General features: G+C 37.4%; 3 protein-coding genes across 7 annotated transcripts in view; 2 read left to right on the plus strand and 1 right to left on the minus strand.

Moving 5' to 3' along the window:
* Positions 1–786: 786 nt before the first annotated feature.
* Positions 787–26164, minus strand: part of LOC141901022 (metabotropic glutamate receptor 3-like) — a 40879-nt gene continuing 15501 nt past the window's right edge. Inside the window, exons 2-6 of one of the 3 annotated variants that reach the window (XM_074788077.1) lie at positions 19187–20250; positions 6890–7085; positions 5893–6066; positions 3379–3408; positions 787–2846 (exon numbers count right to left, since the gene is read on the minus strand). In XM_074788077.1, the coding sequence (XP_074644178.1) occupies positions 2734–2846; positions 3379–3408; positions 5893–6066; positions 6890–7085; positions 19187–20250 (1577 nt within the window). In that variant the 3' untranslated portion in view covers positions 787–2733. Of the gene's footprint in view, positions 2847–3378; positions 3409–5892; positions 6070–6889; positions 7086–19186; positions 20251–26164 lie in introns of all 3 variants that reach the window. The other 2 variants (XM_074788076.1, XM_074788078.1) reach the window with 2 other exon arrangements.
* LOC141901024 (uncharacterized) lies at positions 8003–10844 on the plus strand. 2 transcript variants are annotated; one of them, XM_074788082.1, is made up of 10 exons: positions 8010–8157; positions 8258–8281; positions 8410–8652; positions 8992–9155; positions 9227–9362; positions 9445–9591; positions 9663–9884; positions 9986–10144; positions 10390–10512; positions 10623–10844. In XM_074788082.1, exons 3-10 carry the CDS (start codon positions 8568–8570, stop codon positions 10640–10642), a joined length of 1056 nt encoding a protein of 351 aa, XP_074644183.1. In that variant the 5' UTR covers positions 8010–8157; positions 8258–8281; positions 8410–8567; the 3' UTR covers positions 10643–10844. The 2 variants fall into 2 exon arrangements, with proteins under 2 accessions (XP_074644182.1, XP_074644183.1); XM_074788081.1 differs by having other exon boundaries at positions 8003–8281.
* On the plus strand, positions 11035–14202 carry LOC141901023 (uncharacterized). Of its 2 annotated transcripts, none has more exons than XM_074788079.1 (10): positions 11035–11168; positions 11314–11556; positions 11631–11785; positions 11866–12001; positions 12171–12320; positions 12417–12638; positions 12712–12870; positions 12976–13315; positions 13437–13564; positions 13693–14202. In XM_074788079.1, exons 1-9 carry the CDS (start codon positions 11093–11095, stop codon positions 13540–13542), a joined length of 1587 nt encoding a protein of 528 aa, XP_074644180.1. In that variant the 5' UTR covers positions 11035–11092; the 3' UTR covers positions 13543–13564; positions 13693–14202. The 2 variants fall into 2 exon arrangements, with proteins under 2 accessions (XP_074644180.1, XP_074644181.1); XM_074788080.1 differs by having other exon boundaries at positions 11036–11168; positions 13153–13315; positions 13693–14201.

Genomic DNA, 26164 nt, shown 5'->3' on the forward strand with positions numbered 1-26164 from the left:
ACCGATACAATCATGCTTTGATAATAAGGCGCCTTGGCGGCATACTTCATCTTTTGCCACCACAAAATTAACCCATGTGTGCGTGCGCTTCAATCGTGGCTTCGTGAAATATCCTATAAGCACACCGATTGGGTAGAAATAAAATCAGGATGTGTCGAAAGTTTAAAGGTAAACCGGTTGAAAAGAAAGTGCTCAGTTTCAGTAAAAAATTTCCAAACATTATAGGCCAAAGAAATTGACACCTTGTTAATCCTCTCTTAGCTGAGCTTAAAAGTTGACCCTGCCAGCCGCCTACCGTCTACCCTGTACACTGTTTTTGATATCATGATCAGCCTATCACAGATCCGGAAGCTATAGAAATGAACTGATTTTTTTGCAGTTTACAAAATGACCCGGCTGATTAGGTAACGAGGTATCATTTCTGGCCTTAATTCATTCCATTCTTATTCTCGGTGGTAGCCAATTGAATTAACGATCTTACTCTTCAGTATATAACGTTTTCGCCTTGCGACTATTTACTACAACTATTTTTGTTGAGATAAATCAGCAGAAAACATCCTCTTTAGCATCGTAAACATAATTTAGAAACGTGCGCTTGAATGTACAACTCAAAGTCGTCTCAAGTATCTACTCGTATCTTCTCCCATCCCACGCGGTTTCGTCCGTCCTTCTGAAGGGAATACATTTGATACGAAATTGGATTCGAATCATTGTGCGTCGAAAAACGGATCAACTTTACGAAGACAGGGAAATAAACGCACGCAATTATTCAAACTTTTCGTTTATTCTACAAGACTTTAAATACATGACAAATATTTGGGTAGTTTTTTGTACAGTTTTCTTCTTTCTTTTACAAATGATAAATTGTATTCATATATTAAGACAACAGACAAGGGGTGTCCAACATTGAGAACATTGTTGTCGAGCTAGAACATTCAATACCAAATATTCCCCAAATATGGGAAGTGATACCCATCGGGGTGACTTTTATTTGTGTACATCGTGCATTTTGAAGCTTATATTAACAATTATCGATGTATTTTGTGAACGCAGCAAAGCTTTGATATTTCATCAGATCCAAAAAGTGAAAATTCCCATGATCCATGTTTACTCATCCATACAAAGCATTTATTTTCATTTCATCACACAAACAGACCAATTTGTCACTCGTGAATCAGAAATTTCAAATTTCAACTGGCTCTAATTGTGATAGATCCAAATGCAAATGCTTATTAACTATGTCATTACCATATCAATAATCAGTACGAATTATTCATTCACACTGATTCGCTCTCCAGATACACAGCAAAACAAAATCATTTAACGTTATACCAGCCTCGTTTGTGTCTATATGACATATATACACACTGTGGATTCAAACACACACACCCATGCTTGCAACATTCCTTTGCTTTATTTAGACCTCACACTCGGACTCTTAACATGTCAGACATATTACTCAGACACTTCTGGATTTAAACAGAAAAACTTTTCATTTCATTTTGACGACATCACTATTAAGAATTTAAAAATGGCGATAGGTAACCATAGGTTCTAACCCCATTTGTTATGCTGCACGGCCACTCATTCGCTTTCATTTATCCATGTTATGTTATTCATTTGTGGTCACCAGATACGCATCTAAACACACCTTACGACATCTATTTATTTATACATCTACTTTATTAAAACATCTATTCACCGATTCATGCATGGCAACTTCATTCTCACTGGGAACCGTTAACAAAAATATATGGTTTGCGAGTCAAGATATATATACAGCTTTATCCATTTATTTCAATTATCAACATGAAAAAGTCATCTGCTGAAAATTACGTTACTCATTTTTCATGCAATTCATATGATTATAATAAGTATAATGGCGTGTTGTATATTACAAAGGACGATAGTCCAGATTGATAAATTTGCCGGGCCGTGGTGCCCTTCACTGGTGGCATCGCAATGAACAAGTTAGTTTACTCCCTGAAACCAGTTGATTCTACAAGTTTTCATCATTGTATCCTTAATCAGTTTCGTTTTTTTATCTGCATTAACTCGCTATGTGCGTGAGTTGGTTATTCATCAAGAGCTTTTCATCGTTTTGAAGTCGCTCGACCATTATTTCAGATAAATTCAAATGGATTTTTAAACATAACGGATAACTTTATGCATTATAAATTACTCTAAGAAAATTGAATATCGTGTAAAAAGGTTTATAAAAGATTTTATCTGTTCATTTTTCATAAATCTGAGCCAATCACGACACATCAAATATTTCACACAAAGTTTGCAATAAGTTGAAAGTTGAGCTCAATCATCAATAAATCTGTATTTTACTCATACATTTATTATGGATGTCGGAATATGAAATAAGATATGCGAACGATTTTAGGATTTTACATCTTATTCATCGTGGTTTCTATTTCGAAGATAATCCTTTTATCGTGATAGAAATCCTAATAGAAACAACAGAAAGATGGCATCAATTAGTTAGATATGAAATTAGGTGTCAAGCAATACAAATACAATATCTTTCTTATCGATATATCCGAAACGTATTTGACATATTTCAATGCTGATTTTGATGCCTGGGACCAGCTTCACAAATAGAATGAAGATTATTGCTGATATACAACCTTTCACCATTTGTTTTTTTTTAAATTTTTCAAAGACTCGTTATAAATTAACTTCATTGGCTTTGTGGAACTGGACCCTGAGGTAAGATTATAATCACTACACAGAGGCTAAACTGTCTTTGTCAAGATCGGTGTCGGTTTCTGTTGTTCCAAATCCACTGGGTGGCCCTTGTATATTCAATTTCACATGTTCATCACCCGATGATACACCTGGAACGAAATACAAACCATTTTATTGAAGATAATCTCAAATTGATCCCGTAAGCTGTCTTTCCAATAAACTCGATTGCGAAGAGAACGGTCAATTGATCAATTTATCAATCAACGATATCTAGAAACGATGACCGAAGAATTAGTATCATGTCCGACACTGAATTCACAAAGATCGAAAAGATGCCAGACGAATTCAATTACAATATTGATTAACCACCGTTTAAGTATAGTCTCAACAGACACAAATGAAATTCGATTTCGGCAATTTAATTTTAAGAAGATAAGTAAGCTATAAATTGGCCATAATTGATGATGATTTATCTCGTCGACAGCTAATGGCTCCATCGATATTCATTAATTTACCTCAAGGAGAACGTATTTTACGAATATATGCACTAGACACATCGCTTTTTAACAACCGTTAGGATGCAGGATTTATAAGAAATTGCAACAAACAGTTACAAAACTTTTCATTGACATGATGTACTTTACAAGACTCATCGACTAAAATGGACATTAAGATACTTACATGATTTGATTTCATTTGACGGGGACATACCTAAAATTGAGAAAAATATCATTTGATTACTGACATTAATCATGTTATTACAACGACGAAAAAACAGACCAGCGAAACTGGAACCTGTTCCCAGTTATTGCCACAACCCCTGATCTAACAGTAGACAAAACAAATATGTATTAATTTCATCCAATGACAATAATGAAGTTCTAATGGAAATAGATCAAAGATTGCTTAATTTACAATTTCACTTTATATAGATTATTTCAATCTTCAAATGCTACAGTAACTCTTACAGTAACAATGGTCGTCTAACCTAAAAAGAATCGTGAAATCAAAGTGCAAATAATCTAATACGAAGTGACACCCGTAAGTAAATTCGGTTTCACATGCGCATCTACTAACTCAGTATGTTTATGACGCAGAAGCAAAAAATGAATACATAAGAAAATTCAAGGCACAGGCCAGACGTCCGGATATTGGTCAAAGCATCTTTTGCAGCTTAAAGCAATTCTCGGGTGACATTAAGATCGTGGCGTTTGATTATCCCGAAGGTTGAAATAATTCCTCGCTCTTAGATCGGATAAGATCATCATTATTACGAAGTCGAATCAACCGTGATATTGTCATCGATGTCGTTTGCATCCGTGGGATTTGATGCAGGTGCGCATTTATTCTTGGCAGACGATCTTTGCTCGACAGCCAGAACGAATTGATCGACAACTGTCGCCTGTGACATTTGACGTTCGCGCGGATTTGTGACGTCAACTCGATCACGAACCCAGACTGATACTTGAACCCACCACTTTTAAATTTCTTTCGAAAATGGAAGGAATAATGTTCCATTTCAATGTGCAAAGTAATCTGTATTAGCTACGTACATATCCATTCATGGTATGATATGCCTATCTTTGGTAATTTCGTGACTCAAAAACACATGAAATCTTTTTACCATGAATACAAATCAATACAACCAGCCATATAAAGTAATCTAAACGTGATCTTATGATATCATTGGTTCTTTGTAATATACAGATAAACCCAACATTATTGACTCGCCTAATAGTCTGTATGCTAAAGCAATTACGATAGTCATGCCGTTAAGGTCAGAGAGCCACCTCATATTCATTTCTTTGCCCGGACAATTTTTCCATCGCGTATCAAATTACTAACTGATGCGAAAAATGTTAGCGAATAAAGTCACTCGGGTCATGCATTAGTCATAGAGTATTCAGGGACGTTCATCAGATAATTTTATTTTCAGATATAGTAAAAACAAATTAATGACTAGGTTGTTCAATCATTATTCTTTCGAAGGTGATGCGAAAAGAAACATTGGCATATACGGGAATGATGTTTATGAGGTGACATGGCTGGTCACACGGGAGGCTCTGCATCCGCTGATATCCAAAAACAGTTCCCAAACGTATCGATGACTCGGTATAACATCTGAGACGGTCTGAGACACATCGTTCGTCTTATAGTAAGTTAATAGTCTTTAACATCTGCGACGCATTCGAGGCCCACAGTGTTAACCATCCTTTGAGCCATCTGAGCACGATTTAAGGGAATGTTATTTGTTAATAGATCAGAGGTTTTTACGAAGGCCTGTGAAGAAACTTCTTTTGATCCTGAAACAGCCTTCCTCCAGGAGTCCATGAACTTCCCTCCAGTGGTACTTCACATGATGAAACTTTCATATCATATATACCGCGTGATACTTAGTACTTGCGGCAAATTGAGACTGATGACAGAAATTACTAACACGGAAACCATATCAAGTTCGGTATAATTATTCGGAGATATTGACGGTAATACGAAGCAATCTTCTCCAGTAACTTTCGCAAAAACATGTCAAAAAAGTAGAAATTGCGCTATTCAGATAAAAAGTCACGACATGTTTAGATTTGCTAAGAGTGTCTTAGGCTATAGTTTGTCTACGTTCTAGATGGTTACAAAAATAATTGTTCGTATACATGATGAAGCATGAATCAATGTTCATGGATTCGGCTGCAAAACTCGTCTTGATATTTCACAATGATAACTCATTAGAGGAGCACATGGATGACAATAAGGGCGACGGAATAGGACACCAATTTTACAGTCTGCACACTTACTACTTCAGGTATATGAACATTTAATGACAGATAAGGAGAACTAGAGAAACGAGACAAAGAGGAGGTCCATTATTGGTATAAAAGTGATGAATCCATTAGTAAATGATTCATCTCAATCAACAAATGCCCATCAAGATACAGTGCATATTTTCTGGCGGAATTTTTTTTTAATGTAGACAATTCTTTCACTGCAGACACGGATTCTAAAGTGAATTTTTGTGTCAGACGAAATGGAAGAGACTAGAATGAGAGTTTTACGGAGAAAATGAACACATACGGTGATAGAGAAGGAATTGAAATCAAATCTACACTAAAAAGCAGGTTCGGGAACAATCTATTCCTGTGTACATATGTTATGTACTGATGGATTGTCACACACCAAGATGGGGTAGAAAGAATTAGACACCTTGGTGATTTAATGGTCCGGAGAGGACGGCTGTGACGTCAGTGATTTTTCGGCCTGTGCCCCGTGCTGACATACAATTAGTCGGTGACGAAGCTAAATCAAGATGAAGGTCAATGTGGTGGGTCTTACCGCCCTCATGAATAATCAATGGTTTCAAATGTTCACAACCGGCGTCTGCTGAAAGTTAAAAATCGAACATAACTTGAACAAAATTTTAAATTTGATACCCAATAGGTCTATATCCTTTCAGGGAATTACGATAAAACCAAAATAATTCGAATTTATATTCAATACTTTTCACAAAGGGTAACGTTTCAACGTTGTATGCCGGTGGTAAGATAACGTGTTGTCAACATATTTTTATATAGAACCTTGTTGTTTAATTTACATATCGGAACTCTAGGCTGGGAATCGATCTAAATCCAGTAGGATGGATGGGTGGGTACACGACGTGTATATCGGATATATTTTCATGTTGACATCGAATAAGCATTACGCATTTTCGATCGACTCGATGGTATATGAACTTTCGAGAAATTGTATTTACACGCAAAGGGAATTTGGAACTAAACTGAATAATCCTATTATTTCAGATGGACAGCATGGCAATGGAATTTCAACCGCATATTTGCCGGATATTTATATTGTATATATTGTATATATACAATGGATGTAAACGATGAATTAATAATTTCATCTATGTATTTGACAAGACTTTCCAAATGTATGCATCAACTCTTATACTAGGTTGTACCATAAATACTTCACTCGATTAGCATCACATTATATCAATTTATTATTCAATTAATTCAGACTTTGTTCGTATTTAATATATTAGCATTAACGAGTTGAGAGCGTTCGATATCTTGCGCGAGGCTTTCTGAATAAATTAATATATTGTTATGTTCGCTGGTTGTATCACCTATTGTACACTATAGACCATACATATTCTATGATCAGATCATACATTGATGAGTGATTATGACAGGACACTTACCATGATTATTACCGGTTGTGCCCGCATTAGTTATACTGCTCGTATTTGTCTTTTTATAATGGGCAGAATTCATGGTGAGCTTTCGGACATTTTTCTCTGGTTGGAAGACAATTATATACATTTTCGGGCCAAACAAACACACAAGTGTAACGGATGCACTCAAGCTAATCGACACGCATAGTGTCGTAATTTGAATCTGAAAAATAAAAAGAAATGAAATTCTATTTAGTCTAAAGGAACACCTCTGCATATTCAGGGTTATCTGTCATATGGATATTGCAGAAAATCGAAAAGCGTTCGATGTAACAACGCTCAGCGATAGTCGCATACTTGTCTTCTCACATGCCAGTCATCAGAAATCCTCCGGGGATCCTCGGATCTCAGACGGACAGTTTACCGTTTTTGTATGTGAAATCTACCGAATAGTTAAGCTACTGTTGCTGCCCATCAACAGCCATTTATTGTGAGAAAGAAATCAACGAGAAAAAGAAATCGTCGATCACCAGAGTACAGTATAATGCGTTTATATACCGGTATACATAAAGATTGATGGAGCAAATGCCTGACGTTATTGAGTTCATTTTGTTTGTGCGACTATTCACGTATCACTCGATTTCGAGATAAAACCGATTAAAACAGTAATTACAGTAAATATCCAGGGATTCATCCATCAACAAATCGAATTTTCCGTCTGTAAAGGTTGAATATCCCATACAAAAAGAGGGTATAGAACTTTTTTTTTCTAGGTACAAATCGGGTGCGTGGATTCAGAAACAGAAAACATCTCCAGTAAACTGTAACTATACATCACTCCAGTAACAGGTATAATCGGCCTTGAGGAAGTATCTTCATCTTCGTATCGACGAAGACGCCCCATTTCGAGCTTGTTGGAATGCAATCGATGAATCGTTTTAAATGCAAATTTGATAATCTCTGCCCGAACTGCCAATATTCGAAACTGTCATAAATAAAGGTACGTTTAACATTCCAATGGAATGAAGTACTTGAAATGCTCTTTTTGAACGTTTTCCTCGGTCAACAACTAATCAGGCAATAAAAATCATGTTCTAGTTTTTCTACAATCAGTTTTCTTTGGTCTATAGAGTGCTGACCCTAAAATATACATTTTTCTTTCCTGGGTTTCTACGCAATACGCAGTAATCCATGCAAATGTTTAATATCGTTCATGTGTGGAATAAATTACACTGTAACGTAATAACATGAACGATGCTCCACCGACAGGAAACCTAACAGGATATGATTTATTAGTAAGCTAGGTTTCGAAGCATTTAGCAGAACCATCGTCAGATATGTTACGCAGGATTTGTGTTTTTCTCATATTTTCGACGCATGTTTTCGTTTTTTCAGCTAATCCTATAACTTCATCGTCGGGTAAGCAAAACGATTTGAAAGAATTGGTACCATCTAGGCACGTCTGTGATGGATATTTGATGGACTTCTTGTCTTGATAATTTCCTAAAAAGTTTAAGTGTAAAGTTGTGTGCATTATCATTTTTCAGACGATGAAGTCTGCAAGGATAATGAAGTCGAGTACAGCGGATTATGTTACGGTTTTTACAATGGCATCGTTACAATAAATAGCGCTCATAGGTTATGTCCTCTGTTTGCGAGAGGTAGTGTTTTTGCTGGGCTACAAAGCGAAAACGACCAAAACTTCATGATATCAGAGATGAAAAGAAGAAACTGGAAATCAGCTTGGACTGGAATAAAAGTAACTCACAGTGACTGGCACTGGGAACAAGGTACACAAGAATACGTATTTTTTTGATAATCACATGTTATTAGCAGGGCTTCCGACACTTTTGTTTCACATGTTGAAACCTTGTAGTTTTACCATTATGGTATGCTCCTTCAACAATGCTTTAAATAGGTCGGTAATTATCTAGCATATCATACATGTATATACCTGCCTATCATATCAACCCATTTATATGTCCCATGACACAACCAAAATATGATAGAATACGATTCAAAAAAGATTTATGTATTCATTCTTGCGAAGGCAAAAATTAATTTATAGATTCGATCAATGTGTCAAATTTAAGAAGGTTTTAATCAATCGTTTACAAATCCCACTGTAGATGGTGAATTTATAGCAGCCCAAGGCTGTTTCGAAGACAACATCAGGACTAAGGGTCACGATCTGCCTCATCCTACACTGATAGAAAATGGATCTCTGACTCCAATAGTTTGTCGAAACGCCTGTAGTAACTTATCTTCGAGCATGAAGTACGCTGGTGTGCAGGTGGGTTTCCTAAACGGGTTTATTTCCAATGACGATAACAACAAAATCTTCACTATCTTACTATTTCATAGGCCGGCAATCAGTGTTGGTGCGGTGAGAATCATCTAAATAGTTACAGCACAATACCGTGTAATACTCCTTGCGAAGGCGACCCAACACTGACGTGCGGTAACACAAACAGACGTAACTACATCTACCGTATCAAAGGTACGTACGTTTTAAACTGCGTATAGATGTGACGACGTTACAACCAAAATTATTTCGATTCAATTTACGTTGACTGTAACAGGAGGATTTTCGTCATGGGAGCCAGAAATGATTAATAGAGGACCCACAGAACCGATGTGTGCACTATTATCGGCGCCTTCCTTTAATTGGAAAGAACGACGCTGTTGGTCAACGGCAAAGTTCATATGCGTTTTACCGTTCAGCCAAGGTCAGTTTATTGAAAATTGTTATCACTACGAAATGAAGATGATTTTCCATTCATTCCATTTTGAATTTCAGAATGTGATTATAACGTTCATGAAAATCATTGCCTTTATGTGAGCGAAGATGAGAAATCATGGTTCAAATCGCGCGAGACTTGCCACTCGCTGGGAGGACATTTATTGACTATCAAATCACAAGACAAACAGGAAATTATGGTTAAGTTTCTGAAATTCGAACAGAGAAAAACATCAGACTACTGGATCGGCGCATCGAATTTCAACTGGAAGACGTGGAATGGTAAGTTACACTAATTGTATATTGGATAAGTTTTAGATGCGTGACAATTTTCGGACCAATATTGACGTTTTGTCTGAGTTTATGATAATTGTGTTTGACAGGTTCACAAGTGAGGTATACAGGGCCATGGTCTACGAACAGTTGGTTTATGGAGCACGGTGACGAAAAATGCGTTCAGATGACTTTCGACCGAGCAAATGATGAATTAGTTTGGAACGTCGTTTCGTGCAAAGCAGATTCCCATTACATATGTAAACGAGGTGGGATTACAATGAACCTGTGTGCGAAAGCATAACGATGAGTAAATCTCGCCTAACTCAGACAATCTGGGACAGCCAAAATTGGTCCGAATTAAGCGAGGTCCGAGTTAACAAATGGAAAGAAATATTTTAGGAAGACAAGAAATAGTTTCACTTTTTTGTCCGAGTTGGCCATGCCCGAGTTAGGCGAGGTTGACCTGTATAGTGGTTGATTTGTTACGCAAATTGAACAAATTCACTTTCAGTTCTAACCCGGAGGTTGAGGGAGAAACCAGTACCTATCGTACCAGCAGCTTTAAGTGCCACATCGTCAACGGTCGCACCGCCTCGTTTGATTTTTGTATTGATCATGATCCTAAGTTCAACAGGTATATCCATCCAGGGTTACAGGGGAATTACGCCGTCTCCTGTTGTCAACTTCGATCGCAACCTACGCATGTATTCTATTCCGTGTTTTATCAATTCTTTTCTGTTTTAGATATCGTCATTAAGGCTTAGCTACTACGCTGGATTCGAGTGACTCATATCGAACATTTTGCGAAATCATGTTAAAAATGTCTGTTATCGTGGACCCAGTAAAGTTTATCAAAGTTCATGTTGGTGAAACATTCAACTGACATTTATGGAGCCGGATCCTGCTTTGTAAATCCTGAAACATATGATACGTGTGAAATACAGTTACTTCATTTTCTTAAGTCAATGTAACATATTGAACTGTTTTACTTGGAATTTGTTTAGCGGTTTCTATTTCTGAAATTAACATCTAACCTGGCGATTTTCTTTGTCCTAAATCTACCTAGAATAAAAAAGGCAATCAATGCCGTTAGATATCAGAACCTAGATTTGTATTATCACCGCGTCGAGGTCGGATCGTATAAATCAAGATATTTTTCAAAGTTAGTTCTTATGAATAAGAAAGACTGTCAACGAGATATCTGAAAAGAAAGTATGAATCTTGGAAGGACAGTTATCATAATGTTTCGTATGATGAGCATAATCTATTGTTCAAAATCTACGGTAGCAGGTAAGGCTTCATATAGCTAGTTATTTCACGATAATGTGTTTACGTGTAACTTGGAGCAAAACTTGTTCTTTAACGTTATTTTGCATTTCATTTGTTCAAGGGAACGTTAAGGTATATTTTTTGAACACGGTGTTGTTGATTTTAGAAAATGAATTTTGTAAGAATGGTGAGTTGGAATACAACGGATTTTGCTATTATTTTGTCAATCACCCAAATAACTACGACGAGGCTATTAAGCTATGTCCTATGATCATAAAGGGGAGAACATTCGCAGGGCCAGAAGATGAAAATGAAGAAGCATTCATGATATCTGAAATAGTTAATAGAAAGTGGCCATCGGCTTGGGCTGGAGTTAGAATACAACATGGAGATTGGCATTGGGTGCAAGGTAAAAAGAATCAGAATCAACTCCTCTTGCATGGGTCCTTTGATTTTATATCTTACATCAATTCACATTGGTAGATAATCAGTTCATCGCGGCTCAAGGTTGTTATGAGGATGATGTGAGGGGAAGTCACATGTTCCCTTACAAAGCATCGATTAAGAACGGAACGTTGACGCCGATAGTTTGCCGGAAAGCTTGCCGGGATTTAAACTTCAATTATGCAGGATTGCAGGTTGATATCTAAATTCTAAAGGATTCGTCATTATTTGAAACGAGTATACCATGTCAGCAAATATATTCCAATATTGACAGGCTGGAAACGAATGCTGGTGTGGAGCAGTGATAGGTAATCATGGTTATAGCACGATAGCATGCAACGTGTCTTGCGACGGAGACCCGAAACTTTTATGTGGTAACTTAAAGCGTAACTATGTTTATCGCCTCGATGGTAAGTAATACACGATGAATACAATTTCTATAAACATTTAAGTACCGATTCATCTACATGCATATATTTTTGTATTGTATGCGTACTGTATTGTCAAGGGTATGTTTAACTATTCATATTCACATCATTTATATAAAAAGAAACGGAACTAATGAAACCTTGATTTCAGGAGGTTATTCATCATGGGAACCTGGTTTGATAAATAAATGGGACTCGGAACCGCTTTGTGCAGTACTTTCTCTACCGTCGTACAATTGGAATGATCGCCTTTGTCAAACTGAATATCTATATATTTGTGATTTAACTGTAGCTTCTAGTAGTAAGTTTAATGTTGAATTCATTACATAATAAAATTTCATTTTGACTAATGGTCGCATGAAATATGTATGCTGCCAAAATGGCTTTTCATTTACAGAATGTGTACATTCTGATGTTGGTAATTTTTGCCTTTTAATCAGCGAAGATAAGAAATCATGGTTCAAATCACGTGAGACTTGTCACTCGCTCGGAGGACGTTTATTGACCATTAAATCACAAAACAAACAGGAAATTATAGCAGAATTTCTGAAGTCTCGTCAGGTGACTGTAGGTCCATACTGGATTGGTGCTTCAAATTTCAACTGGACGACCTGGCATGGTTGGTTGAAATGCTTCTATGGTCTGATCTCTATATCAACGATGACTCGATTAATATTTTTGAATTTCTCTAGGGACTCCAATTATCTATACAGGCGAATGGGCCAAGGGAACTTGGATTATGAGATATGGTGGAAAAGCTAGATATGTTCAGATGACAGTGGATTCACTGAATAAAACAATTTGGAAACTGGTGCCCTCCACAGAAGTATCGTATTATATATGCAAAAGAGGTAATAATCAACGTGCGAATATCAACTGAATACTGTAATTGATGACAGGGTTTTTCTATAGAAAATTATCCATTGAATAAAAACTGAAAGTTAAGTTGTTTACAGAAAAAAATCCATCACTGACGTCACCACCTTCATCGGCATCAACTACAGTTGGGATTACAACTAATTCAACCGTTCAAACATCAAACGTCGTGACTACATCACCGCAATCATTAACCAGTATTACTGCAGTCTCAGAGAATCCTACAGTAAAATCATCGTCATCATCATCTTTTACAGCAAATACACGGAAAAGACCAACAACCTCAACGACCACATCGGCAACTGCTAGCAACCCGAAGCAAAACTATAGTTCCTGGGGAGTTACCTTAGGTCTTGGGATATCGTTAGGACTCATGATTATCATATTTGTCGTAGCAGCAATAGCAGTGTTCATTTACAGGTATTTAGGTTAGATTTGATTTTGCCAAATATGAGTTTTCTTTTATACTTTTAAACTCCATTACATAACTGTTGGGCTGTCATATGAATTTGGCAAATCATTATTGTCATTTGGTTTTTAGAGAACGGCTTTTACGGTTGAGACAAGGTGAAATGCGACGCCAATCTGCAAACGAAGATTTCGTTGACTCAATTGAAACAACGTCATCAACATACCCACTAACCTGATTCACAAATTCGTAATTCTTAAGCAAGTAGTTAATATATTCTTCAGAGTTCGTCCAAAATAAAACTTTAAAAACCTTGAAACTCTTTTTACACCAATTTAGTTTGAATTACCATATCCATCTACTTATGATGATAATATTTCTATTCCAGAAATGTGTTTGAGAAAAGAGTTCGGCACGGGCTATAAGTAATATTGTGAAGTGCATCGTTTTCACGGATAGCCGTGAACTAATACGAGGTTCAGACAAACTGGATTTTGAGAAAATCAATGCCTTGGGTAATAACTGAATGTAACAAATATACTTAACTAAAGCTTTAAGAAGATTGCTGATGATGGCGCTCTTTAACGATTTCGTCTTTGATCGGCGACGATGTTTTGCCTTCAGACATCGCTAGCGAATCGTTGGAGAAGATGTGTAAATTTGGCTGACATAGTTGCCTTATCGTATAATGGAATATTGATCAGGAAGATTTAAAATTTGCCGTTGGATTCTGAATTGCGGGAGCTTGATGTTGCTTAAATTAGACATGGGACTCTTTCGGAGCGGTATAGTCAATCCTGATTTATGACTGATTGTTAGCTCGGTAACAAATAGAAGATAATTCTTAGCGCTGTATTGAAGTCTTGCGCGGCTGATTTGATAAAGTAGTCGTTTAGGTGTACGGCAAGTATACAGCGTGTCATTGTCAATAAAAGAATATTGAAAACTCTAAGATTCCTTCTTATCTAACAAGTGGTGAATGGTCGGCCGCATTTGAGGCAATCTGTTATTCTACTGATGTTGGTTTTCAGCTTTTTCTCAAACCAATAGAAGCAGGATTAGAAGTTTTTTTTAAAGAAACTATGCTCCTGGGAAAACTAAAATTCCCAATGCGTTAGAATATTGTGAAGAGATTTTCAATTCATTTCCTTGGCAACCGTATAAAAAAAACACAACGTCACCAAATGAACCAAACGAAAATGAGCTCAACTTACTGTTATCGTCATTTTGGAACATGAAACGAAATGAATCTTCAACGAGATACCTTTCGATTGTGACTACCCATCTTCAACAATCAATTCTGGCATCTATATCAAACGACTCAACCAACCCGACAACGACTTGACGTTGACGATCATTGCAATCTCAGCGTATGAGATATACCTGGCGGGAAACCCGATACGTCACTATATGTTATCTTTCATTTATAGAGTTAACTTGAACGGGATTGGGTACTGACTCAGTACTCACTCACCGTGCATCTTATCGTATTACACAATGTCACAAAAACAAAGGATTTGCCGTTCTTTTTATCAACCGGAGAGCTGTTTCCAGCACAGCACAAAGTGGCCGGGCAACATAAACCAAAAATGATATACGAACATCGATATCACCGTAGAGACTCTAATAGATTATATTAAGGCGGATAAATGCGGCTAGTGAAATCTCTAAATGAGGGGATTAAAGTTGTAACCGTACTTAGTACGCGACACTGAAGCACAGGAGAGAGACATTTATATGCTACAAATCTGCGTTGTCCCCCGAATGCTTTTATAGACTTAAATTAATGCCTTGACGCAAATGAGAGTGGATGGTACACTCCCATAATACATCATCAGTCTTGAATTACACGATAAAAAAACCATAGAACCATAGATACCTGGTAGATTATCAGGTAATATACTTTGATTGTTTAGAGATATGTTTTAATAATGAACGCTTTCGTAAAATGTTATAATTTTGTCAATAACTATAGAAACCAACCGCGTAACACAATCCTGACACAAAACCTGGTTAGTGATCGTGTATTGGTAACAGTCTTGGTATTAGGTTTCCATTCAATTTTCCAACAAACGTAAAACTTTCTCATTATCGTTTTTTTGTCACCTGAGAAATATTGTCAGTACATTTTACAACGATTCGAATAAATTAGATTTAGTATAGTTACTCTCCAAACGGTCGACTGCCGTAGTAGAATATATAGAAAGACTATAACAATTTCTGACAACACCTTTGTTTACCTTTTTCTGCGAGTTTTTCTCGGAACTGATAGAATTAAAAGAAAATCGTTTAAATTCATCTCGAAGGGATGAACGCCTCCCTAATAACCCCCTAAAATATGCTTTACATCAGTGGGTGTGCGTACATGTACATGTACACCCACTAATCGAGAAATTCAATACAGATATATTCCTAGTGTATTTCTTTGTTTTTGTACAATTCTAATAATAAAAAAAGTTCTTCTCGAGACACGCCGTGAAATTCGAATTGCCGTTTCAATTACTATGGTGGAATAGCGGTATATCATTGTTCGTCCTATCCGTTCTGAAAATAAGGAAGACGCCTCGAAAATCCAATCTCGCATCACTAAGCAGAATTTATCAAGTGGAAAATTAAATTGCAAACAAGAACAGAAATGTGGCGTTCAGTCAGAACAGAGACGACTCAACGGTTTATCACCGTGTCGTAAGAATCCGTCTGAAATTGAAAGCGTCTGCTACAAAGACAATACGATTAGTTTTCAAAGAATATCAAACACAACCTCACAGAAGTACCGCACTATACTGGTAACGCCTCATAATCTGCATGTGACTTGTATTCAGACGTGATGTTGTTTTTCAGTTTTCAGAAAAACTTTAATCATTCGAGTTGTTCGTTATTTTGTATGAATGACAGCATCGTCTGGGAATTGGATGATCCAGGGGGTTATGGGAATTCCGTTTCAACTACGTGTAACTCTAAAAAGATATTTTTCTTTTGATTAGAAACTGCCGTGCAAACAAATGAAAGCATTTTTGCCACTACTTTTCATCACCGTTGCAATTAGTATTTTGTATTTTGGCTTCTCTCTTATTCCGACATGTTGGCCACAACAGTTCTGATTTTCCGGTATACATGGTTATTAGAACGCCGAACAGTTATTACCGCTACACCCAGCAACAGTACGCCATTCATATCATTTACCTTGATGGCGGTATCGACAAATCGTCAAAAAAAGATGATGCTTTTCAAAATTCCATAATTGAAAATTCCTATTTTTAGATGCATATCAGACTAGGGAAGGTTTAAGCCAGCGATGCCGTGTTCTTTAAATGAAAATGACACAAAACGTCAATAATACATTTACTTGGTTTGTTTGACATAAGAAGCGATATACCCGCAGGAGCACGAATGCTAGCAATATGATATAAACTCGGGATCGCTCGTTACAAGAAAGTGATGTGCAAGAAGAAGGTCTTTATTTTGTGGCGTCTCGCGCGATGGAATAGAAATCTCGAGTTTTCCAGCCCGAAGCAACGAAAGGGTCTGACGTTATGCGCAACGATGAAGTAAACCTTTGAATAAAAGTCGTCGCCTCCTGTAGAATTCAGTGACCGTTTCTGAGAGATGAGCTGTTAGTCTTAGTCAGCTGATCATTCTTACCTCGAGGAATCTAAGAAAATAACCAACAATTTCCAGCTACCAAGAAAATATTGATATTAAAATCCCAAGATTTCATGCACTTCGTTTTCAATTAAGACGAATAACTCGGCATCTTTTTCAGGTCTCAGGGGACGCAGATTTTAAGCGGGTGGTTTTGTCAAGTAGAGATAAATAGTGAATGCAATTGATACGCTATTTATTTCGCGTTAGGGTGACATGTCTAGTAATACGGTAAATGATTTATCAGTTTTCGGTGGGCTATCCGACGTAATATACGTGTGGCGGTTTGCGCCGGTGAAGGTTTATCACCGAGTCATGCGGAGATCCTATATCAATTCTGACATTTGCAAAATCCTGTGGATTAGACCCCGGAGGTGGCGCTTCCGATTTAGATAGAATCCTATGAGAACATACGATACGTGTCAGCTTCAAGTATCATCCTTGAGGACACCGAGCAATGGGACGACGTGTAAAAACGCATATAATATCAAATAAAGAGTATATTATTGCAGAAAAGGAATTATCTTTTTATTTTCTGAGGAACGTTAATATCACGACGTATCTGAGTTGCAAAAAAGAAATTGCTCCAGTAGTTCTCATCAGAGGGAAAACAGATTATTATTCTTTATGTGTAACACGCTTCGATAACATAAACCAATAAGGCAGCGAATATATATGTATATACATATATTTTTGGCGATTTTTCATGATGGAACTTCAGATAATGATAAAGAGGTAATGAATTCATTGTCAGTATAATGAATAATATACTTTAGTAGACACAGCGTGTCTAAACGTGGCTTGTAACGACATATACGTGTAACTCGCAAACCGCCAGTCCAAAGTGAGGGATATGATTTATAACCAAACGATTTATCAGATTTAGATGAACGATGAATTAACGGCGATGACGCCTCAAGGACACGCAGACACGTAACCCCGCGTAAAAAATTTGCATCGATATACCAGCGACTTAGAGCTACAATATTTACACGTTTTGTGAGCTATACTTGAAATTTACGACGCTTTGATTTAAATTGAATTCAACAGTAATAGTCCACGTCATAGTTTACGTCATCGATATTGATTTGTGACACAAAATATATACTTTGGTTAGGCGGCTTAAAATTGGATCAGTAATAGTCGATTATTCGTGCAATACATATAATGTATATATACGTACGATAATTATATAGACGCACATTTGAAAAAAATATCCCTATAATGGCATACGCCCAGGCCGATAGAAAACAACTACGTAACGACGTTGATAAGCAGCACGTCACGCATATTGGACGTGAAAGAACTGCTGGGTAAAACTTATCGATCGACGAGTGTATTGTCTAGATCAGTACCGCGGGAGATCTGATTCACGATAATACCAACGTCAACCTGATCACAAATTCAAGAAAACTCAATCCATCATTCTTAGAATTTGAATTTAAAAGCAACGGATATTTATTTAAGAATTCTTTAATGATGATATCTGAGCGACGCGGTCGGGTTTCTGGTTGCGCGGTTTTATTGACGGTGAGAAAAATGTTCGCCAAGTGAAACAAAAATTCATGTATTTGGTAATCTTGGAAACAAGACGATGGTTGAACAAGAGCCATGAAAAACTTCAGTTGCACGAATAGGATTGTTCATTATTAAGTGACCACCTGCTTCTTGAAACGTTCACCCTTAACATGATTTGGGAAACGAATCCTCAGAAAGTAATTACTTTCGTACGACCAAATAGCAATTATCGAACTCAATTTTCAGTTACATGCAGGGACCGGAACGCATCGACTCCATAGTGGATAAAGGTGCTACGGTATAGAAAAATACCAACCATTCGTAGACAGTCCGTTGGTAACGACAACAACTCGTCAATCGAATACGTCGATAATATTGACTGGTAAACGGGTGATTTTGGCGGAATTCTCAATAGGAAAACATCCGTGAAATTTCTGCAGAGGAAGTGATCGATCAAGGAAGTAATCACTGTTGGAAATTCAACGGGTATTTGAAGTTTAAAGTAAATAGTGAAACTATGAGACTCTAGCGCACAGCTTAATAGAATAAGCAGACAGTCGACAGATCAATCTCAGGATCTTAACGATGATGATAAATGGTAATTATTTGATTGTTATGAGTATTGGGATATCACTTATTCGGTAGGTTTTATTCTGGAGTACGACGCTGAAGATTTGAAGTGTAGAAATTAATGACTTGCAAGTATAAGTGAGGGTACTTACCTCGAATGAATTGAGTGTGCCGAAGTAGATCGGAACAAAGGCAAGCCATATGATACATGTGGTATACATCGTAAATCCTATAAACTTGGATTCATTGAAGTTCTCCGGAATTTTTCTGGTTTTCACAGCGTACACAGTACAAACAATGATTAATAACATTATATAAACTAAGGATATTAGGAAAGACATGTCATCAATTTTACATTTCAGAATTACTTGGTCCCTTCGTCCGTTCGGGTTGTATTGACGCGTCCCCGGTGGTTCTAACACTAACCAAATACACGTTGATAATACTTGTATTGATATCAATATAGTACATATCACAAGTTGAGATTTGGGGCTTATAAATGCGGGCCGTTTGGCCGAGCGGCTGGCACTGTCAAATATTCTCGAGATGCGGTTTGTTTTAGTCAGTAACGACGCATACATCACGGCGAATCCAAACCCGACACCGAATCTCTGAATTGCGCAGATCGCCGTGGAAGGCTTTGCTAAAAGTATAAACGAAATAGTGTAACAAATTAAGCACCCTGATAGTAGCATGAAGCATAACTCACGCCCAGACGCTTTCACAATCGGGGTATCGATATTCCGAAAGAAATAAAACATCACTATTGACGTCATCAGGATCCCGATACACGATAGGACTGAAGGGACAATAGCAAATACACTATTCCACTTCATATATTGTTCTTGAAGAGAAAAACAAGTTTTTCGGTCCGAATGCGGCCATCGACCCGTCCCACAATCTTCGCAAGTGAATTCATCTCGAAGGAATTCCCATGGTTGACATTTTGTGCAAACCCAGCAACAAGTATCTCCTTGTTGGACATTTTTGATTTCTCCATCACCACAAGGTTGGCTACACGCCGACTGCGGTATTCGCAATGTTCCTCCGGCCCAAATCATTTTGGATGTATTCAGTTGAAGACCGGCCGGGGTCCATTTACCGACACGTTTATACCAGTAACGACGGTTGCTGCGATTGCGTTGAAAATTCATGATGTGATAGCGACCAGCTGCGTCTCCTCGTTCATCAAATTGTACAACTCCCCCATAACCATCTGAAATTATACACCAATTATAATTACCATTAACAGGAGCACTATATTCATTAGCAATATTTTGTTAATTCTACAATCTATCCATGAAATTATCTGAAAAATCAAAATTACTCTACACACACTTTGGACATGGTTTTATTTAGTTGAACAACATTGCGAAATATATGACCTAAAAACAATCACTATAGAATACTTAGGAAATCCTTAATTACTGGACATGTTTGCTTAAGACATATAGAAATACCCTTCAAAAGAAGTTACGCAGGAAAATGAATCAAAGCTATACGAATATATCTTTCTTCGAGGGTTGCGGAGTATTTACTCGTTCGAGCAGCGATAAATAAATTAGTCCTTGTGAAGTTCACACAAAGTGTCGGATAAGCCAGTGGAGACAGTATCGAGAATTATTCAGTTATGCTTCATTAATCAAATAGATTATCCTAACACCATGTTGTTAGGTTTGTATATTGGATTAGGTACGTGTAGAATATTTTGGGATGCTCTCACAGATTTCTGAGTTTGGTAAAATTGCTCAAAGCGTACACAACTGAGAATTGGTGGATATTCAGATTAGTGAGAAATGTACGAAAATTATATCTTTTTATGAGAAGAAGATATAAAAATATTCGATAAGATTAAACAAAAAAATAAGACGGATACAGATAAAGGGTTTCTTCCAGTAAGTTGAAACCATTTTGACGTATTTCATAAGTAAGGAGGTGTTCCTTATACATGGAAAACGGTTTTTTCGATAGTGTCAATAACTAGAAATCATGAAATATACGACGCCTATGATATACGTATATTTGTAATTAACCACATTTTTCGTTGCCAAGAAATAGTTTTGTCAACAATATATTTTCTCATGCAATTAGTTAACATTATTTCCTCATGTTTTGGATGGCTAGATCTTGCGCCTGGGGCCGAACTTAATTATTTGCATTCATTCCCCTCAATTCACCGAGGCGATACTATATATCCTATAGAGCGGCTTCGTCGTGTTTGAGTTAAATCGCCGAGTAAATAAAGATTACACGTAAAAATCCGATATTTCGTGCAATTCACGATCTCTTCATTCATTCATCCAAACACATGCCACATTTGACAAGTTGTAAACGCAGTACTTATCAAGGGGGATTATCACCTGCGGGCATATTTATTTGATAGACAGCTGAGTACAGAAAGTTAAAGGTCGTTCACGGTAAAACGCGCTTGGATATTATCAACGAAGCGCAGGTGAACAATCCCACGTTCGCACCGCATAAGAAGGCGATCGTCGTTTCGCTCGACGCGTTTCCTACTACTCTTCAAAAACAAAGAAAATTCGGTGTCTCCGATGATGGAAGAACATCGAGTAAGAATATATGGGCTGATATGGGAATATATTCCCATTCGTCCGACTGGATGCGTAAACCGCGTGTCTATGATACAATATCTTTTTTATGCGTACCAGATTACGTGGCCAGTCTGATTAATCATGATATGATGATATGCGGCGAGCAAGAAATTACCTGAAAACGCTGTCTAATAACTTCAGCGCGGCGTAGTACTAAGATGCTATGTTTAATTTTCCGAAACACGGAGATAGATTTGACGAATGATGATTATTTTACACCACAAAATGAAATACAGCTGATTATGAATCCTCCGTCATATTAGATATATCTCATCGTTTACTCGTGCTTGCTTCATAATATATTCATATCGAATTCACTGACGTATTGTCATAGGAAGTTTGTTTGATCTTTTTTTACCGAAGTGGAAAACAATGTAAAATATAAACAAACAGATTAGTCCGTTCGTGATAAACTCTTGTTTAAGGAGAGCCGGATATATGTGAAAATATCGTTTGTGAAGCAGAAGAAAATGATCTATCAAATTCAAAAAGTGATCAATGTTTAGAAACTTAAGTCGTTGGATCTTATCTCGGTCTTTGATGTCCCGAGGAGTATGTATATCAATAACTATTATTGAAAGGAAGGATACGCCTACGCATGATTACTGACGATCAGATTAATTGTTAATCGATACTTTGAAGTCTGGAAACTTTACGTTTTCTTATATGAACATACATTTCCACGCAAAAGAATTTTAAGGTTTCATTGAATTGGTGTGCCTGGTTGGTCCAGACGCCGAGTGGATTAAAGCGAGACTAGCATTAAATGCCATTAACGTCGATGAGGAATAATACGCAAGGAGCCTGTGACCGATCTAGCATAGGAAATTGTGCAATAACCCGTCAACGACACGTTCAGTTAACGGTATCCATCTCTAGCATCACTGTAACCACAAATTATACGAAATAAACGAATTCCTTTTTTAAAGTCGTCCATGCAATCGATGTTCAAAATGACGACGGCGAAGGTTACTTCAACGGTCGACGTGAAGAATGAGAATGAAGATTAGTCCTACAATGATGTGCCATTGAGAAAAAAACTCGCTGAAAGGATTCGGCTGTGCGTCGATGTCCAACGACAAGGGGCACATTTGAAAACATAGATAGAATGAGGCTTTAATACAGCCTTGGATATAACGCATTATAAGGGTTATTCATAACGATGTCTCATTTCATCAAATGATGGTCATCGTCGCGCGATCGAAATATCATATATAACCAAATTAAGGCTTTCGTTGGAGCGAGGCTAATGAATTGAGAACGTAGTGACGTCATATAATGCCTTTACCCGTAGCTACATATAATAATCCATCAATCTAAATCCTGTATACGCCATAAGATCTACCAAAGCTTCCTATTAATAATTGCCTTCGTGTAAAAGCTATACGATACGCGACGGAAATTGGGCCCTGGGGTGTGAGCGCTTCATTTCGTGAAAATCATTTTCAAAAGCAACGACCCTCCGATTTTTTTCATATATCTGAAGAAACTTGTTGATTGTCACGCACTTTTAAACGATAAGAATGAAATCGGTGGCCAACCACTGTCTAATGCGCATCCGTTGGTTTTAACAAACGTTATATGATTATCACGGAACTATGGTTAACTGTGTTTATTTCAACTATGGCCTCGAAAACGAGTTCACTTCGTTTTATTAGAGTCCTCGTTTCAACAAGGCGCATTTAGATTTTGAAAGCGCTATCATCGATTTCACACATAGTTGGCGACATTTATCGTAATTATCAAAATCATAAATCGGTCCATAGCGAAGATTTCTGGGTTTCTCGAGTACGATTGACGTCATACGGACGAGAATTTGTATCGTGAAATATTGAAAAAAAACCAAAACAGTTTAGTTAAAGTAAAAAACCCTGGTATTTGACACTACAGCAATGTGATGTTGCATGATGTTCAAAAATTATTACGAACAGTGAAGTTGATCATTTGCGAGTCTTATGGCGACTTCGGCTCCGATTTTTGATAACGATCGACGTTACCTCATCATCTCTTTGATATAGACATCACTGACAAAGATGTCATAATTTATGCATTAAACAAAAGGATACGCGATAGACGGACACAGCAGGTCAAGAGACACACACAGATAAAAATGTATTTTACAAAGAATGTTTTTAACATGATGTCTGATCGTTAGAGCTTTTAGGTTAAAGTCTTTATATAGCATGCATTATTCTTGCACGAGAACCGCAAGGTGTTGATTCATGATGACTACGGGTTTTTTTAGCCGTAAACACACTGTTTCTGAGCTGTTTTGCAGTCACTGATCAGAATCTATAAATTCTTAGATTTCATATATGATACATGCCTAGCACGTGGGTCAAAGAGGGAATGACAAATATCCATCTTCAATTACACCATTTAATATAACATACCATAGTGACCGTGAAGTATGTATACTCAGAAAGTGGGAATTCAAATCTCGGAATGGTATGCGTGATTATGCACTATCATCAATCACATTCTGGAATGCGAGTGAAGTTATTGACCGGTCGATTAAACATAACCGATTCAACCCCAGTGAATTTGGTCGAGTCGACCGACTCAACCGTCAGGTACTCGCTGGAGAAATCTGTGACAACACAGATTCCGCATGTAAGAACAGACTAACCTTTTTTTCGTCTCAATTTCAACGTCTAGATAAATGACAACGTATCACAAAAATGCAAATAACACCAAGTGCCTGGCTAAAATGTATCAGCTCGTCAGAATCAATGACATAAAAAACGAAAGCTCCGCGTCACAAAGCCTTTTTCTGTGTTCTTATGAATAATGAATTCTCAGAAGTAATGGTCTCTTCGTGGGGAATGTGGACTAGTTTTTGTTGAAATCTCCATACTGATGCTTTGACTTAGTACCTTCCGCGTATAGAGTTATTAGTTGGGTCAATTGTCAAATGCTCTGCACGGAAGCTAATGCTCTTGCTAAGTAAACGACGTCATTTCCAGCAAAGATTTTCGTTATCTGGTTACTGAATTAATCTGTTCGTCTGCCTGACCGGATGCCAATCCCGGTTATATTTTCAGTCGCTTGGAACTCTCATTTTGCGTGCAACGTTGCTGATAAGTGACATGTTCTTTAAAATGACATTGGTCGACACAGCTGCGGGCATTCTTCCGCACCTAATATACTCAAAACGATGTACGTAGCCCGGCATTGAATGATCATATGAAAAAAAGCCGTCCATTCATTCACAGGTAAACGGCGAGCTGTATTTTGCATCTAATAACTCGATATATTGGCAATGAACGGAGCATCAGTTCTAATTACAGAGGCGACTGTGTTATGAAAAGCGACCGAGATAAATCTCTCATGTTGGAGTGCAACATAGTATTATGGGAAATTAATTTAACTTGGTCTATTCAGAATTCGCTGAACAAATCGTCTGAATCAGGACCGGTATATCTAACGTCATTTAACTGTAGTTTGGGATACGCATGGTTGACACTGATATAATGATATTGCCAAAGGATAAAATGTTAAAACTATAAAATACGCACGTTATACATCCATGAGACCATGGATCCATGTTTCAACGGATCCCTCTTGGTCCGATTGTCTCATATAGAGAGATGCCGCCGGGTTTTGTTTGAGTCATGGCGATCAGCATCGCAAGAAGGTTGCTAATATAAAATCATTGGTTTATGCTAACCGAATTTCCTAAACGCCCTTGGCTATCGTGTCGCAATAAATGAAATGTTCCGCGCTCTTTGACTAAATAAAAGCAGGAAATCAAATACTTGTGACTTTTATCAACGGAACAAGGATATCCTCTTCATATGACTGACTGCGTGTGGAAAAACTAATTTGCGATATGTTCTCGAAGGAACTTTCAATTGCGCAGCTGATAGGTACAAGAAGGCCCACGCAGATCTCAGGTGACCACGTGTAAGTGACGTCATATGACGTGAAATCTAGGTACTCTAGGTATATGGGTATTCAAGTATACATGTAAGGTTTAAGGTGCTTAAGGCTTGATATTGTACACGCCAAACATGTAATCCGAGACTAGCTCATTATTTCAGCGTATTATATTTGATTCGTTGCTCAGCGGATGTGCCTAGGGATTGTTTTATCGAACCATCTCTCAGTGATTAAAAGTCTACAGTAGAAAATTCGTTTCTAGATTAAAGCTTCCAAAGTTCTGAAGAGCAGTGGCAGATTTTTCTGAAAATACACAGCTTCAAATTAAAATCGACGAGGCCTTGCCACTGCGCTCCATTGGGTCATCGAATTTCGGATTCTAATCACCGGAATGAAGTTAGATTGTACGCACGGCGGGGATTTGATGTCACTATGAATCTATTATCTATCTTCGAGTCCAATCTAATCGAGTATCCTCGCGCTGTCCTTGTATAATATGATGGCATCTCAAACGCGCGCATTATTAATTTGATTAAATGAAACTTGCCAACAGTTAAAGCGATATCAGGAGAACGGACGCGTTTATTTATCAACGCCTTGATGAACGTCGATACGAATTATTTACGTAACCATGTA

The sequence above is a fragment of the Tubulanus polymorphus genome, chromosome 3 (genome assembly GCF_964204645.1).
Source record: "Tubulanus polymorphus chromosome 3, tnTubPoly1.2, whole genome shotgun sequence".
Classification (NCBI taxonomy): domain Eukaryota; kingdom Metazoa; phylum Nemertea; class Palaeonemertea; order Tubulaniformes; family Tubulanidae; genus Tubulanus; species Tubulanus polymorphus.

Coding starts and splice junctions, on each gene's coding strand:
- LOC141901024 (XM_074788081.1), top strand. CDS start 8,200: ATGTTACGCAGGATTTGTGTTTTTCTCATATTTTCGACGCATGTTTTC. Junction 9,592..9,662: donor CGTTTTACCGTTCAGCCAAG/GTCAGTTTATTG, acceptor TTTGAATTTCAG/AATGTGATTATAACGTTCAT. Junction 10,513..10,622: donor CATGATCCTAAGTTCAACAG/GTATATCCATCC, acceptor TTTCTGTTTTAG/ATATCGTCATTAAGGCTTAG.
- LOC141901023 (XM_074788079.1), top strand. CDS start 11,093: ATGAATCTTGGAAGGACAGTTATCATAATGTTTCGTATGATGAGCATA. Junction 11,557..11,630: donor AGATTGGCATTGGGTGCAAG/GTAAAAAGAATC, acceptor TCACATTGGTAG/ATAATCAGTTCATCGCGGCT. Junction 13,316..13,436: donor ATAGCAGTGTTCATTTACAG/GTATTTAGGTTA, acceptor TTTGGTTTTTAG/AGAACGGCTTTTACGGTTGA.